Consider the following 15,808-nt stretch of genomic DNA (forward strand, 5'->3'; position numbering starts at 1 on the left):
TGTTGGCAGGTCGTTGGAGGCCCATGGGAACTCAACTATATTTCATTTTCCCTAGTTGTTATTAGAGAACAAGAACACTGCTAGGCAAGGTCTCCTTGGACCCCTTGGGTGCCTCCCAACACAGGGTCATGCAACCTTGCAGTCTAGCCCATCCCAATTGAGTTCTCTACATGCTAGATCATGAGTCTAAGAAAGTTTCACATGAGATATTAGGGTTGTGTTTGGTATGTATTCTTATAATTGATTCTTGATTTATAATGTATTTTTAAATTCTATACTTCTTTGTTTTCTCGTTTTAAAATACATTTAAGACCCCCTCAAGTAAAAATTCCTTAAATCAAATTTAAATTAAAGTAGAATAAGACAAAACACTCAAATAGAAACGGATCAACAAGAAAGGAAGAAACATAACAGAAAGCCCTATAGACCCATGATCCGAAAACATGATTTGAACCATAGTGAAAAGAAAAAAAGAATCCTTAATCATGCCAAGGAGAGAAATGAGCATAAAGAAACTTACTAAATACAACAGAACTCCATAGAACCATTAGCAGAATAAATACAATTGATGAGTTTCAATCAACCAAAATCCTTCCCTCTATAATCCCTTAACGTCAAACACTACAATTGATCTAAATGCATAGCGGGGCTCAGCATTTCCCGTATACTTATAAGCTTAGTGGATCAATGAACAACAAGGTGATGTACTCCTTCAGTATTTTTGAAGCTTCAGTGTATCCATCTTTATGCTTATATATGACATCTAGCATACGCGTAAGATTGATCGATAGCATTAAAAATGGCATTGCGATTGCAGTTGGTTTGATGCATCCTTGATGTATATCTTTCCATGTGTTCTCTACTCTTCTATTAAACTCATCACATGCCTCTTCCTCGGTCACACCGTGTTGTTTCATGTAGCACTCAACACTTGAACAAACATGTCCTCTCTCTTGCTCCATCTTCAAATAATATTAAAATTCAATGTTAGTATATAATTTGTATACTGGAACATCTGAATGACACCTCTATAGGTGTATTTAGAATTTGATGCATTCTTTTAATTGCTTCCTTTAAGAGAGGGGTATAAAATGATTTCAAAAAATAATTTGAAAGTGACATATCATTATGTCATTGTCATGCATATTTTTCGAGTATTATAAGGGGAAAAAAAAGTGATGTTATAAATTATTTGATAGCTCAAATACACAAGATTTTATTTACCTTATGAGATGCTATATCATTCATAAGCCGACTTATTACTGATGAAGCCCTAACAAGATCAGGATCATCAATTGCCCAGTCTAATGCCTCCTTTGTCCCAATATCTCTCATGCCAAGGAAGGATGTGACTGTAAGCATACTATATCCACCGGTGGTTAATGCAATTCCCATATACTCCTCAAATGTTGGAATGCATCCTTTATTAAACCATGTGGCTTCTATGAAATAAGCTCTGACCAATCTCTTCATCTAGAATAAAGCCAAACAAGAAAGATTTTAGGTTCTTAACAGTATAAAGTTACAAGAATCTAAGAAATCATCTGGTTAATCAAATTACCATATATTCTTTTGATGTAAAATCTTGGTTTTCCAATTCTTAGACCTATCTAAAGATTTCCTATCTACCAGAACTGTTGGGTTCTATATAATTTTCAAGAGAAGATTCTCTGAGAAAAAAAACATATGGGAGTGCATTAATGAGTTGCAAAATGAAACTAAATATCAGAGGACAACAGCAAAATCATTTCATGTGAAGAGGAGATAGACATAAACAATGGGTGATAGCTAGCGTACCCTTCACTAGCAGCTTGGAGAACCTTTTCCCATAACTTTATCAATGAATAGAGGGTTTTGGGGTATGTTCCATTGCGCCAATTAGGTCTTACTAACTTCTCCTATGATCACAATAAAATTTTAGGGGTTGATGGGTAGGATCCATAAGTATTATGGATTTTCTTTCCACAACCCCCCATCCAATATATATATATATATATATATATTCTTGAACTTCTTTAACAAAAAAGAAAAAGAATAACAAAGTATGGATGACGCACTGCTTCTCTTGCATAATTAATTCGATAAGATTGTCCTTCCTTTCTTAGATTTTCCTCAATTTCATTGTAAACATGTAGGAGTTCAGAAGAGATCACTTTCATGTATTCGGGAAGTTGCTCCATGGCGCTTATGTCCCACCTGAAAAATTGAGCATTCCATTCAATCCATGAAGTTCACTTTAAATTGGCAAAGTAATTGTACATATGGATGATGGGAGAGGGTTTCATTCCAATTTGCCATCATTTAGTGGTTTGAAAAAGATTTTCAATACACATGGATCCCACCTAAAATATACATATATGAAGCCCACACCATTTGTGAGAAAGCATGGGAAAGAATATGCACAAGGATAGTGTGCAGATCTTTTCCCAATATAAGATCTATAAGGGAATAAATCCAATAGGCAAAAAAGAAGACTTAACTTATAGGATATGGATCCTCTCTTGAGCGCCCATCGCCTAGATCTTGCCCATAGCTACCTGGGGGAGCACCACGTGTTCAAGCAAGGATCCAACGGTGCTCGGTGCTTCGCTTTTCACGTTGTTGTTAGTGCTTCGTTCTCCATGCCTCTTTTCAAAGCATTGGATCTTCGCTTGGACACATGGCGCTAGCCTAGGTAGCTATTGGCCGACCTGAGTGATGGGCGCTCAGGAGAAGAGTCAAATCCTAACTTATATCATTTAAGTTAAAACACAAACATAGATATAGTCAAGTACTAAAGACATGTACAAGTATCAAACCTCTCAATTGCATCTGTGAAGAGCTTGAGTTCTTCAAGTGTGCCATATACATCATAGGTATCATCTATGATTGAAGTCATGGCTATGACTTTTGTTAAGATCATTCTAGCAAGAGAATAATGTGTCTCAAAATACACCCCCACAGTCCAAAAATAGCCTTCCACGAGCCGATCTCTATCATAAGGAAGCTTAGTTGCAAAGTCTAATTCTTTCCACCATCTGTAATATGTATATATTTATGAGCATGAGTAGTGTACATAAATAGCATCGCTGTTATTCATTACCATTTCACCTAAAAGCTCGAACGGTTAGGGAAAGACAATGTGGAAAAAAAAATGATAAAGAATAAACCCACCTTGAGAGTTGACTTAGCTCTCGCCGATGAATTGACTGCAGTGAATTGAAATCCAACTTAGCAAGCTTCAGCAGCGTCTCATTCTTTGTCTTAAATTCTTGATAAACAGTGATGTAATGCCTAGCTTCTAATCTCGGCATGCCCTTGTGGAGGGGTTGTTTCAATGCATGACTCACTTGTGTTGCAAGAGGAGGCTTTAAATCAGTAACTATAGATTTAAGTTGAGTGGTTGTGAAAGCCAAGGCTTCATCTAGAATGTCTTCTCCATGTACCCTAAGAAATGTAGCTTCAGACAAACATAGCATGCCAGGAACATCTTTAATTAAGTCCTCCCTGAAACTGCCTTTGCTGTCCTTGAACCTATTGAAAGCATCTGCAATATCACCTCCCAAAGGTGGAGGACACGTGATAGTGAGATAGATGGCCATAGACATACCAGCAAGGTAAAGCAAGGATGAGAAATTAAGGACTTACTGCAGGAGAAATTATACCCTTGTTGTCTCAATAATCGGAACCATAAAGCAATGGTGCAAAGATGGGTGCAGCCATCTAAACCATCAACAGGGAGGGCATCCTGCATCTTCTTTAGCAACTCCTCTATCTCTTCTTCAAAGTGGTATGCCACACCAAGCCGTTGTAACGAATCAATCAAGTTCAATTTCTTTGATGGATCATTGGCATCAGCCATTAGCATCCTCCTTACTTCTTCTTTCAGCTCTTCAACATGCTCAGGACAAGCTTCATATACCTGCAATAAATGTATTTTTTTTTTTACACTAAGTACTAAGAAACACAATTTTGAATTATAATATATAGACCCCATTCTTTTGGTCCCTCCTCTCATCCTCTCTCTCAGTCTCTCTTTCTCAGTTGCAACTTACCATAGCAGGTGGAGCATATTTGAGGAATTGATCACCCCATATGTTAGGATGGTAATTCGCCGACCGACGGATGATATCTGTCTTTGAATTCTAAACCAAATACTGGTGGGCAACAGGAGCACAAGAAAGAAGGGAAGACATCTTTCAAAAGGCAGCTAGCTATGATACCTGTAATTGCTTGAACCAAAGCAATTGTGGGATACAAAGTACTTGTGTCATCTAATATTTATAGGACGGGGGGAGGGCTCCCTCTATGCCCACTTGCAGTTTCAGGCATTGGAAAAGGACATATTCTATTCTGGACCAATGATGTATCATCTTATGGGGCTTTGCCATAAATTGATATTAGCTGATTAAAATGACAACGGTTAAAACAGGCGTTGTTCTTTCTGCCAGCACTAACAAAAACGACTTTTTATCATCTCATGACGATATCGTTTTTTCACCCCAACCAAAACTGTGGCTATCGTTTTTATGAGGATTTTTATCAAGGAAACATTTTGTTTTGTTTTTTGTTTTTTGTTTTTATCTGTTTTTTTTCCCCCTTATATTAAATAAGGACGAAAAAACGTTATCTCTTGATGCAGGTATATTTCTAGATTTTTGTTTGTGGTATTATGATCCACCATTGAATCAAATAAATCCCAAATTGGGCCAAATCTGAATCAACACCAATGCAAAACGAATCAAAATCCGAATCAAACCAATTTTTTTTTTTCTTTTTTGTTTAGATTCCATTATTTTTACACCGAAAAAAATTAACCCGAATTAAAACCAAACTAAACCAACCTTTTGACACCCCATTCACAATGATTTTCTGGATCAATAATGTATCATCTTATGGGCTCCACCATAAATTGGATATTAGCTGATTAAAATGACAGACAACTCTTCTCTGTTCCACGCGTGGAACTTGATTACAATATTCCTTTTTTTTTTTCCTTATATAGAAAGATTACAATATACCAGGTGGACTAAAGCAGGAGGAAAAGTGGGCCCCCATACTAAATTCTGATCCTCTGGACGTATGGTTGGAGATGGCTTGTATTTCATTATTGTAGCGGTGAGTTTTTGGATTCCTCCTTTAGCAATAAAAAAAACGAGTTTGGATCCTTGAAAAGTTGCACTGATGAAAACTACTTCTTGTCATCTCATGAGAATATCCTTTGTCACCACCACAATGTGGCTATCATTTTATGAGGATTTTTCTCATTGTATAAGTTTTTTTTTTTTGGTGAGATTGTATACGTATATATATATATATATATATTAGGTACTTATCTAGATAATGGGTGTGAAAAAAAGTAAATTGTCCCTCGTTGGAAGATACTCTTGTGCCCTCTTATTGATTGTGCCAGTTAGTGTGTACTTGCACCAGAAAGTAGCGTTCACTTGCTTATTAAATAAATAAAAGACGAACATAAAAAATCCATGCATTTCTAGATTGAGTAAAACAAAAAATGGTTGAGTTTCACCTTCAACAAGGTGATCAACAGCAGCAAATGAAACATCTAAAAATTTGTCTCTAGGTTCAACACTCGGCATTGCCATCAACAAAGATATCGAGAAATAAAAAGTATAAAGCGAAGGAATCCCAAATAAAAGGGTTACAATTTACATAATTTTTCAAACCGGAAACGTGGTCTATCTTCATGATCTCATGTAAGGTCATGATGAATGAAACTTGGACATGCATACATCCCAATTGAAGGAAGCCTGCTGAGAAGCACATTTCTTTGCTGCATGGTTCTCTACTACGTTCACATCTCTATAGCAACGTGAAACAAAATGCTTGAATTCCACCTTTGACAAGATGATCAACAGAGAATAAGAAAGAGAAAAATTTTCTCTCAAGGTTTCACCTTGAGCATTGCAATCAGCCAAGACCTTGAGAAAAACAAACATGAATGATGGTATGTGGAAGCAAGGACTTAGTTATCTCTATCATGGATACTGATCAGGATCGGTCAATTATCTTTTACTTTTCATGAAAACTAGATTTTATTTTATTTTATTTATTTATTTTTTAAGAATTTGGTACAATATCGGTCTCAAACAATACTAATACAATATGATCGATCCGACCAATCTAATACTAGAACCATGAGTGATGGTACAACTTCTCAATTGCATCTGTGAAGAGCTTGAGTTCTTCCAATGTGCCATACACATCGTAGGTATCATCTATTTAATTATAAAAAAACGTAAACAAAAAAAAAAAGGGAAAATAAGGAAGACAGAGACAATGTGATAATAAGATAAAGAAAAAGGGATAATATAGAAGACAAGGTATTTAAATAAAAAATAAAGGTCAAGTAGTTCAAAAAGAGATTAGCCACGAAACATAAATACATATATTTATAAAATAGTATGATAGGATTATATATATATATATATATATATTTGGTAAGGGATAGGATAATATATTGACATCATATCATACTATCATACTATTATATAAAAGCATGTACTTATGCTTCGTGGTTAATCTTTTTTAGACTATTTTACCCTTCTTTCAAATTTAAATGCCTTAATTTACTCATTATCACTTTTTTTATTTCTTTGGTACCCTCCACGATCTCTCAATCTTAACTCTTCCATCTATAGAAAAAATAAAATAAATTCTCATGCCATCATCTCTCTCTCTAATATTTAGAATATTTGTTTCTTTATTAAGTTAAAAAAAAAAATTTCTTTATTAAACTCACGTCATCACCTCTCTCTCTCTCCTTATTTATCTACTCTCTTTTATGCGGAAATTGTTAGTTTTTATATTAGATTATCACTCTCCACTCTCTCAAAATCATGCCCCTGCAATTCAAAAAACAAAAACAATGGCTATCATTTCATGAGGATTTTTGTGGATTAAGTTAGAAGGATAGGTGGGCATACCTAATAAGTTCTAATCCTCTTAATGTATGGCCAAAGATGTTTATATTGTCACCTCAACAAAAACTGTGGCTATCATTTCACAAGGATTTTATGTATTAAGGCACGAGGACAGGTGGGCCCACCTAATAAGCTCTAATTATCTGAATGTATGGTGGAAGTTGCTTGTATTTCATTATTGTCCTAATTAACGAGTTTGGTTCCTTGTCCGTCAACAGTTCAAAAAAAAAAAAAAATTGGCACCGACAAAAACCAGTGTTATCATCTCAGAAGGATATCGTTTTGGCACCTCAACCAAAATTGTGGCTGTCATTTGATGAAGGTTTTTTTCAAGGAATTCTTTCTATCTCCTTGGGCATGTATAAGTCAAGACTCAAGATAGGTAAATGTAAAAAGATTATGCCGACCCATGCGGTAGACATTTACACACATTTTCTCATTGATCATGCCTATCGATGTGTACTTGTGTCAGGTGGTAAAATTTTCTCGTCAACATTGAAAGACGTGAACCCAGGGGTGGGCAGGGTAGGCGGCAATAATGGTAAAGAAAAGACTGGCTAGTATGAGGCGGGTGCTCCACTAATTGATTCGACCTATCTTATCCAAGTCCAACACGTGGAGTTTGGTAACGTTTGTTAATCTTCCCTTGAAAAGTTCTCTTAGAAGAAGCAATGAAAGTCAGCTTACGGGGGGTTCATTGAATAGCTAAACGAAGGGAAGAAAAGAAAGAAAAGTATTCCCAATCCGGTGATCAGTGATAAACGAAGATTAGCGGGATGGGAGAGGTATAAAAATATCAATATGCCAAGAAAAAAGTGAAATAACCTAGAGGGGGGGTGAATAGGTTATACTAGTGGAATTTAACTCTTTTCGATATATAGATCACAAGTGTGATTGTAATTTAAAAGCAATACTGAATAAATAAAATAAGAACAACCACAACACAAGATATATAGTGGTTCAACTCAATTCGAGTCTAGTCCACTCCCTACAAGAATCCTCTTGTAAGGTATTCCACTAGTTCTCCCTTTCAGTACAGTAGGTAGGGAAGAAAAACCTTTACAATCTTTTTATGGATAAGAGTATTCTTACAAATCTCCTTTCCAGGCAGAGAGACGCCTTCACAATCTCTTTTAGAGGTAGAGAGAGACCTTTCTCTTTTTAGGATAAGAGTATCCTTACAATCCTAAGTACAGTCTAGAATTGTAAAAAAAATAGAAAATAAGAAATAGTGGAATAAGAGGAATACCTCAAGTGTGGTGCAAATGAGAATGAATAATAATTGATGAGTGATGCACCTTTTGTAAAGTCCTCTCTTACGGCTTTGACTTGCACAGGAGAGAGTAGAGGACTTTGATTAAGACTTGAGCCTCTTGTTTGGGATTTGTGTAATAGAATAACTCAAGTAGAAAATAAACTTCTCTAATGCTTGCAACAATGCTCTTAAAGCTCTTTCTTAATGAATAATTAATTAAGAGTGATTAGGGTATTTATAGGTGAACTTAGTGAAGCATTTTAGGTAGGGAATCAAGCTCTAACGGACATATTCTGGGTATACCGGTCGACCTCCAAGAGCCGTTGTAGGCAAAAAATAGCCGTTGGAGTACTTCTAGACAGGCACCGGTCGACCGGGACTTTCAACCGGTCGACCGCCTATGGTCTCGGGTGGTTCCGGTCGACCGGGGCTTCCAGCCGGTCGACCGCCAACATGACATGCTCTGTCATACTGACCAGTCACCAGTGTTTTGACTATGACTTTTGGTCCAACCTTGGATTGACTTGAGATCAGTTGTATTGGAATCACAACTCAATTTTCTACAACTTCTATGAAGGTTTCGTCTCCTGATACTAACTTTAAGATTCCCTAAATACCCTTGAGTTAGGTTACTGTGTGTTCCACACCACTTAGAAACTTTCCATACCTAGTCAAGGCATGCTCTATGGTCATTCTAATATGATGCAATGCACATGCATGAGGTGAGTGCATATAAGTATGTGGAAATTACAAATTACATTAAAAATAACTAATCTATCCTAGTGGTCTTCTTCTTCACTTGAATCTTTCATTCTTTAGCCCTTCATCTTCTTTCCTTCTTGTTTGCTGTTTCATGTCTTTAAGCTTAGCTTCATGTCTTGATTCAACCTTCGATCTTCTAAGGGTTTCTTCAAGCTAGTCACACTTTAACAATCAAGTTAAAGATGTATGTTTGTTTGTTAACACCAAAACATGACAAGGAGTGTGGACATGTTTCCCAACAATCTCCCCCTTTTTGGTGATGACAAACAAACATAGACAATGAAACCAAATACAAGAAATAATTTGACTATCTCTGTGTAAAGATCAATAGGATAATGAAATGCAGAGCCAGAAAGTAAACAAGGATAGATAAAGTCATTTCCATAAACAGTTTAAAGATAATACTATCATTGTCATTGTCATACTGATACCAATACTATCATTGTCATTGTCAGAAGTAAATCTTTCTCCCCCTTTTGTCAACAGCAAAAAAGTAATCAAAACGTCACAAAAATACTCCCCCTGAGTATGTGCCACATAGAAAAGTAGCATAAGTTCAACTTTCCATAAATGTCAAAAGTATATAATAATAAGTGACTGAAACAAACATAAAATTGCAAGAAGAAAACATAAGTTCTAATCTGCTGCATCCTCGTCCTCCATGTCCGTCTCGTCATTGTCTTCTTCGTCATCCTCAGCGTCTTCTTCGTTGCGGAGGAGCTTGAGAATCTCATTCTGCTTTCTTTCCATTTTTGCCAACTGGGCAAGGATGATATTTCCAACTTTCTGAAGATCAGAAACAGTTGCATAGGCTGAGGTCTCATCACTGCTTGGTTGTTGTGGCTGGATGGGTCCAGCAATAGCCTTTTTGGAGTGTGTGGACTGCTGGGGAAGAAGATGCATTTTGCGAATGGTGGAAATATTGATCTCTTGGGGAAATGGGTCAAATGATTCACTAGAAAAATCTACTTGAAAGTGGTCCATGATTTGGCAAATCATCCGTCCATAGGGTAGATTTCCCTTTCGAAGTCTATCACCATGGGTAATCATTGTTTTGAGCAGGATGTAAGGAAGGTTGATGGGTACACTTTTGCAGACACAGTAGGTAAGATAGGCATGAAATGGGGAGACTTCATCTCTATGACCACTCTTTGGGAGAATGTTGTAAGAGATGATAAGATTGACAATCCTCCCTATATCCGTAAGTTCTTTAGCCTTAATTTTGTGTGTATTAGCATATTCCTTCATAATGCTAGAATACACACAGTCAACATCCATGAATTATTCTATGTAGGTCTTGGGTTGGTAGTACTTGAGGTCCCCTATCACAGAAATGTCTAGGATTTCTCCTAAAATCAGGATGTCGATGTCTATTGGAACGCCCTTAACATAGGAATGGACCATAAGGGTGTCACCTTCACCAGAGAAGGTAAGGTTGCAAAAGAACATTTTGACTAAATGGGGATAACAATGGGAGTCAAGTTTGAGAATGTTACCCCATCCCAAAGCATCAAAAAGGTCTTTGATGTCATACTTGGATAAAGAGTCGGTATTGATGGTCCTACCTTGCTCTATGTTGCGAGAGATGTAGAGATCCCATGATTCTTGAGCAATGGTGGAGGAGAACCATGGATCTTTGTCAGAGGCCTTCCTTTTTCCTTTATGAGCCACGGTTTTCTTACCTCTATTTGGGCGGTGAGAGTCCATGATGATTAGAGGTGTAAGAGAGAAAGAGATGCAAGGGTTTTGTGAGATGAATAGGAATGAATCTCAAGAGTTATAGGGTGGAATGAAGTTCTAGGCTAGGGGTTTGGGAGATGAATAGTCAAAATAGGCTTTTAGACCAAATAGGATTCCAAAGTTGTGAAAAAAATGGGTTAAAAAAGTTGATTTTAAAGAGTTAAGAATCGAATTTTCGGCGGCGTCGGTCGACCGGTATCCCTTTCGGTTAGAGGCGGTCGACCGGAAGTCCTTGGCGGTCGACCGTCAAACCATTCGGTCAGTGGCGGTCGACCGGTATATTTTGGAGGTCAACCGGTTTGATTCCAAGAAATTTTTAGAACATAAAAATTTTATGGTTGTGGAAAGGATTTTTCAAGTCAGGGGCTTTAGGAAAAGAATTTTCAAAAAGAAATGTTTATTCATCCAAACGGGTTACAAATGCCAAGTTCCTTCCTTAGGATACTAAAAAGCTCTTCACCAAGAGGTTTAGTAAATATATCTGCGAGTTGTTTATCAGTTTCAATGAATTCTAGAGAGACATCACCATTTTGAATGGTGTCTCGTAGAAAGTGGTGTCGAATATCAATGTGCTTTGCCCTTGAGTGTAAAATGGGATTTTTACTCAAGTTTATGGCACTGGTGTTATCGCACATGATTGGGTAAGATTCGAAACGCACTCCAAAGTCCTGGAGAGTTTGCTTCATCCAAAGGATTTGAGCACAACATCTACCAGCTGCAACATATTCAGCTTCTGTGGTAGATAAAGCAACAGAGTTTTGTTTCTTGCTAAACCAAGAGACAAGGCAAGAGCCGAGAAAGTGACAAGTACCACTGGTACTTTTTCTGTCAATATGGCAACCTGCGAAATCAGCATCTGACAAGCTGACCAAGTCAAGGGGTTGGTTTTTGGGGTACTATAACCCAACATCACAAGTGCTTTTCAGATATTTAAAAATTCTTTTTACAGCAGTGAGGTGTGATCTCTTGGGATCAGCTTGAAACCGAGCACATGCACATACACTGTACATGATGTCAGGTCTACTTGCTGTTAGATATAGAAGGCTTCCAATCATGCCTCTATATCTAGTTACATCCTCAGAAGGTCCATCCTCATCCTTGATTAGTTTCAAGGATGAGCTCATCGGAGTGTCTAAAGATTTTTGACTGTTAATGTCAAATTTCTTTAGTAGCTCCTTGGTGTATTTGCTTTGATTTATGAAAATTCCATTATCAGTCTGTTTTACTTGAAGTCCAAGGAAGAAATTTAACTCTCCCATCATACTCATTTTAAATTCATTTCTCATTTTGTTACTGAATTCAGTACACATTCTCTCGTTGGTTGAGCCAAAAATGATATCATCTACATAGATTTGAACAATGCGTATGTCATTCTTCAGGTTCTTCACGAATAGGGTTGTGTCAATCCTCCCTCTTAAGAAGCCACTTTCTATCAAGAAAGTACTTAATCTCTCATACCAAGCTCTAGGGGCTTGTTTGAGTCCATATAGAGCTTTCTCAAGTTTATAGACATGGTTTGGAAACTTAGGGTCTTCAAAGCCGGGAGGTTGAGCTACATATACCTCTTCTTGAATGTATCCATTCAAGAAGGCACTTTTGACATCCATTTGATATAGTTTAAAGTTCTTATGGCATGCAAAAGCTAGTAACATTCTAATGGACTCCAACCTTGCTACTGGTGCATAGGTTTCATCATAGTCTATTCCCTCTTGCTGGTTATACCCTTTGGCAACTAATCTTGCTTTGTTTCTCACTATGTTCCCATCTTCATCTAGTTTATTACGAAAGACCCACTTAGCACCAATGATGGTGTGGTGGTCAGGTCTAGGGACAAGTTCCCATACCTTGCTTCTTTCAAACTGGTGAAGCTCCTCTTGCATAGTTATAATCCAATCACTGTCTTTTAGTGCTTCTTCTATGTTCTTGGCTTCGATCCTTGAGATAAATGCAGTGTGATTGCATACCTCTCGGGTTTTAGATCTAGTCTGAATTTCTTCATCTAGATCTCCTATGATGTTTTCTAAGGGATGATTCCTATGAGGAATGACTTCCTTAGGTAGTGTTTCTAATTTTTCTATGGTAACATCATTTGAATCGTTAAGAGAAATATCATTAGTTTTGTTCTTAAGTTCATCAATTATAATATCATCATCATCAGCAAGAGATTTATTTAAATCATTAGGTAAAGATTCATCAAATCTTACATTCATAGATTCTTCAACCATTAAAGATTTTTATTAAAAATTCTATATGCCCTACTGTTGAGTGAGTATCCTAAGAATATTCCTTCATCAGATTTTGCATCAAATTTTCCAAGATGATTTTTGGTGTTTAAGATGAAGCATTTACATCCAAATACTCTAAAGTAGTTTACTTTTGGTATTTTACCAAAATATAGTTCATAAGGTGTTTTAGAAAGCAAAGGTCTAAGGATTATTCTATTTAGTACATAACATGCTGTATTTACAGCTTCAGCCCAAAAGTACTTAGGCAAAGTGTATTCATTAAGCATAGTCCTTGCAGTCTCTTGTAATGACCTATTTTTCCTTTCAACTATTCCATTCGATTGAGGTGTTTTAGGAGCGGAGAAGTTATAGTCAATACCATACTTGTTGCAGTATAAGTCAAATTGACTTATATTGTCAAATTCTCCTCCATGGTCACTCCTTACAGAGGTTATAGTATACCCTTTCTGATTTTGCAATTTGTTACATAGAGTTGCAAATTCATCGAAGGCATCATTTTTATTTTTCAGAAAAACAGTCCAAGTGTATCTAGAGTAGTCATCAACAATTACAAAGGTGTAATTTTTACCACTCATACTAGATATGTTGATAGGTCCAAATAAGTCTAGGTGAAGTAGTTCTAATGGTCTAGAGGAAGAGACAATATTCTTCGACTTGTGAGAAACTTTGGTTTGTTTGCCTTCTTGACAGGCATCACAAAAACTATCTATTTCATACTTGATTTTAGGGAGGTTCCTCACGAGATCCTTGGATGCTATGGTTTGAATCAACTTGACATTTATATGTCCAAGTCTTCTATGCCATAATGAAGATTCACTATGGTTAGAAACCAAGCATGCATTTAAGGAACTTACTTCATCAAGTATACAAACATAAATGTTGTTTTTCCTAGATCCTTTTAGTATTAGATTATCGTTTGCATCTTTAATACAACAGTGGGAGACATTGAATTCTACTTTGTATCCAATGCTACATAATTGACTTACACTTAGGAAATTATAGTTCAAATTTTTCACAAAGTAAACGTTTAAGATTGAAATACCTCCAAGTTTTATTTTTCCAATACCAACAATCTTTCATTTGCTGTCATTTCCAAAGGAGACCCATCCTCCATCATAGTCCTGTAAGCTTGAGAATAGGTTCTTGTTGGATGTCATGTGTTTGGAGCATCCACTGTCGATGACCCATTCAGCTTCCACCTTATTCTTCAAGCAAACCTATAACAGAAATTTAATCGTACATTGGTCCCCATAATCTCATGGGTCCACCATTGTTAGTGTCAAACTTCCCGACTGGAACCCAAATGGTTTTGTACTTTTTAGGATTTTGGTTCTGCCTTTGGAATGGCCTTAGGTTTCTTTGAGTCCTCTGTTTTTTATAAGATCCATTTGATCTTGGAGTATAGTATCTATAGAGTCCTTGGTTTTGGTATTTCCCTTGTGGTCTATAAGTCTCATTAGGATAGTTCTTGTATCCTTGGAATTGCCTTTGGGGCCTCTCAATAGAGTACTCTCTATGAGGTTGGGTTTTTCTATACCTGGGCATAGGTCTAGAGTTTTCTTGAGGCCTATATTGCCTTCTTAGGGGTGTGTAGTAGTAGGCATGGTTTACTCTTGATCTCTCAGTTTGAGAGTTGGGTTTTTTCTTTTTCTTGGAGTGACTATTTTATGGAGTGTCCTGTCTTTTTACAAAAACTACATTTAATGTAGGAGGTGGATGGTTGGTTTCTTTGGTCACCCCTTCTTGGATTCCCATTTCTATATGGATTTTGTCCATTATAACCCAGTCCTTCTCTTTCATTTGGACTCTTCCTTTGAGAACCTAGAAGGTTGTCAAGGTTCTTTTGCCCCTGGGTAAAGGTGCAGAGGGTGGAGTTCAACTTAAAGTTTTCTTCCTCCAGTTCACTTACCTTTGAGGTTAGTGCCTCCACTCTCTTATTTAGTGTTTCAACCTCTTTTTCAAGTTTACTTTTATCAGACTCTAATTTTATACTTTCTTCATATAAGGCCTCAAAGGCTTCTTGAAGTTCCTCATTAGAGTCCCTTACTAAAAGTTCAGGTTGAATTTCACATACCTCTTGTTCTTCATCTCCGATGGCCATCAAGGCGAGGTTGGTGACTTATTCTCCAAATTCACTTTTCTCTTCATCACTTGAGTCCCATGTAGCTGCATAGGCCTTTCTTTTTGATTTATTTGGGCATTCATGTCACACCCCGTTCACCCTGAACCGGAGCGGTGACCGAGTTAACACCGGTTAACCCAAACCTGCCAGGATCATCAGACACTGTATTCCACCACAGCATACACACACTAACATCAACTCATCAAATCAGCGGAAGACTAAGTTTTACCTGTAATAATTCCCATATACCTGATACCCAAATGGCGATACCATAATTATATACATTTGGGCCCGAAGGCATGATATATATACACAAAAGAATAAAGTTTGAATATCAAATATATACAGGAAATTATCAAAAACATCAGAGTACACAGCCCGGCATCGGTATCAAGGCTGGAGCTCAGCTCAGCCTCAGAACCGCTGCCCCGCAACACAGCTCTCACACGCGCAGTCTACGCCGTGCTCAAACTCCTCAGGGGTCCACCAGTCCTCCTCAGGAAACTCGACTGTGGGACCCACCCCATGCTCCTCAGATGCATGACCTGCAAAATCATCTAAAAAGGGATGTATACGTGGAATGAGCTCACTAGCTCAGTAAGTAGAGAGGTGGACCACACACAACAGTCCACACAATCACAACACATCATATGCTCTACATGCCATGCAAGTCATTTTAGATCACATACACCTAATCAACATTACTAAGTCTTTGGTTTTAGTGCTACTACAACCACAGTGCGCGTATACTCCGGGTACG

At 37.2% G+C, this 15,808-nt stretch overlaps 1 protein-coding gene across 2 annotated transcripts; it reads right to left on the minus strand.

Moving 5' to 3' along the window:
- Window positions 1-389: 389 nt before the first annotated feature.
- Window positions 390-4,219, minus strand: LOC122059710 ((-)-germacrene D synthase-like). Of its 2 annotated transcripts, none has more exons than XM_042622711.1 (7): window positions 4,035-4,219; window positions 3,628-3,901; window positions 3,154-3,526; window positions 2,799-3,017; window positions 2,058-2,196; window positions 1,225-1,473; window positions 390-962 (listed from the first exon to the last, which is right to left on the minus strand). In XM_042622711.1, exons 1-7 carry the CDS (start codon window positions 4,035-4,037, stop codon window positions 669-671), a joined length of 1,551 nt encoding a protein of 516 aa, XP_042478645.1. In that variant the 5' UTR covers window positions 4,038-4,219; the 3' UTR covers window positions 390-668. The 2 variants fall into 2 exon arrangements, with proteins under 2 accessions (XP_042478645.1, XP_042478643.1); XM_042622709.1 differs by having other exon boundaries at window positions 3,154-3,538.
- Between the last annotated feature and the right edge of the window lie 11,589 nt (window positions 4,220-15,808).

The sequence above is a fragment of the Macadamia integrifolia genome, chromosome 13, assembly GCF_013358625.1.
Source record: "Macadamia integrifolia cultivar HAES 741 chromosome 13, SCU_Mint_v3, whole genome shotgun sequence".
In the NCBI taxonomy this organism is placed as follows: Eukaryota; Viridiplantae; Streptophyta; class Magnoliopsida; order Proteales; family Proteaceae; genus Macadamia; species Macadamia integrifolia.

Coding starts and splice junctions, on each gene's coding strand:
- LOC122059710 (XM_042622709.1), bottom strand. Junction 2,197..2,798: donor TTCACAGATGCAATTGAGAG/GTTTGATACTTG, acceptor TCAATTTTTCAG/GTGGGACATAAGCGCCATGG. Junction 963..1,224: donor ATGATATAGCATCTCATAAG/GTAAATAAAATC, acceptor TATTATTTGAAG/ATGGAGCAAGAGAGAGGACA.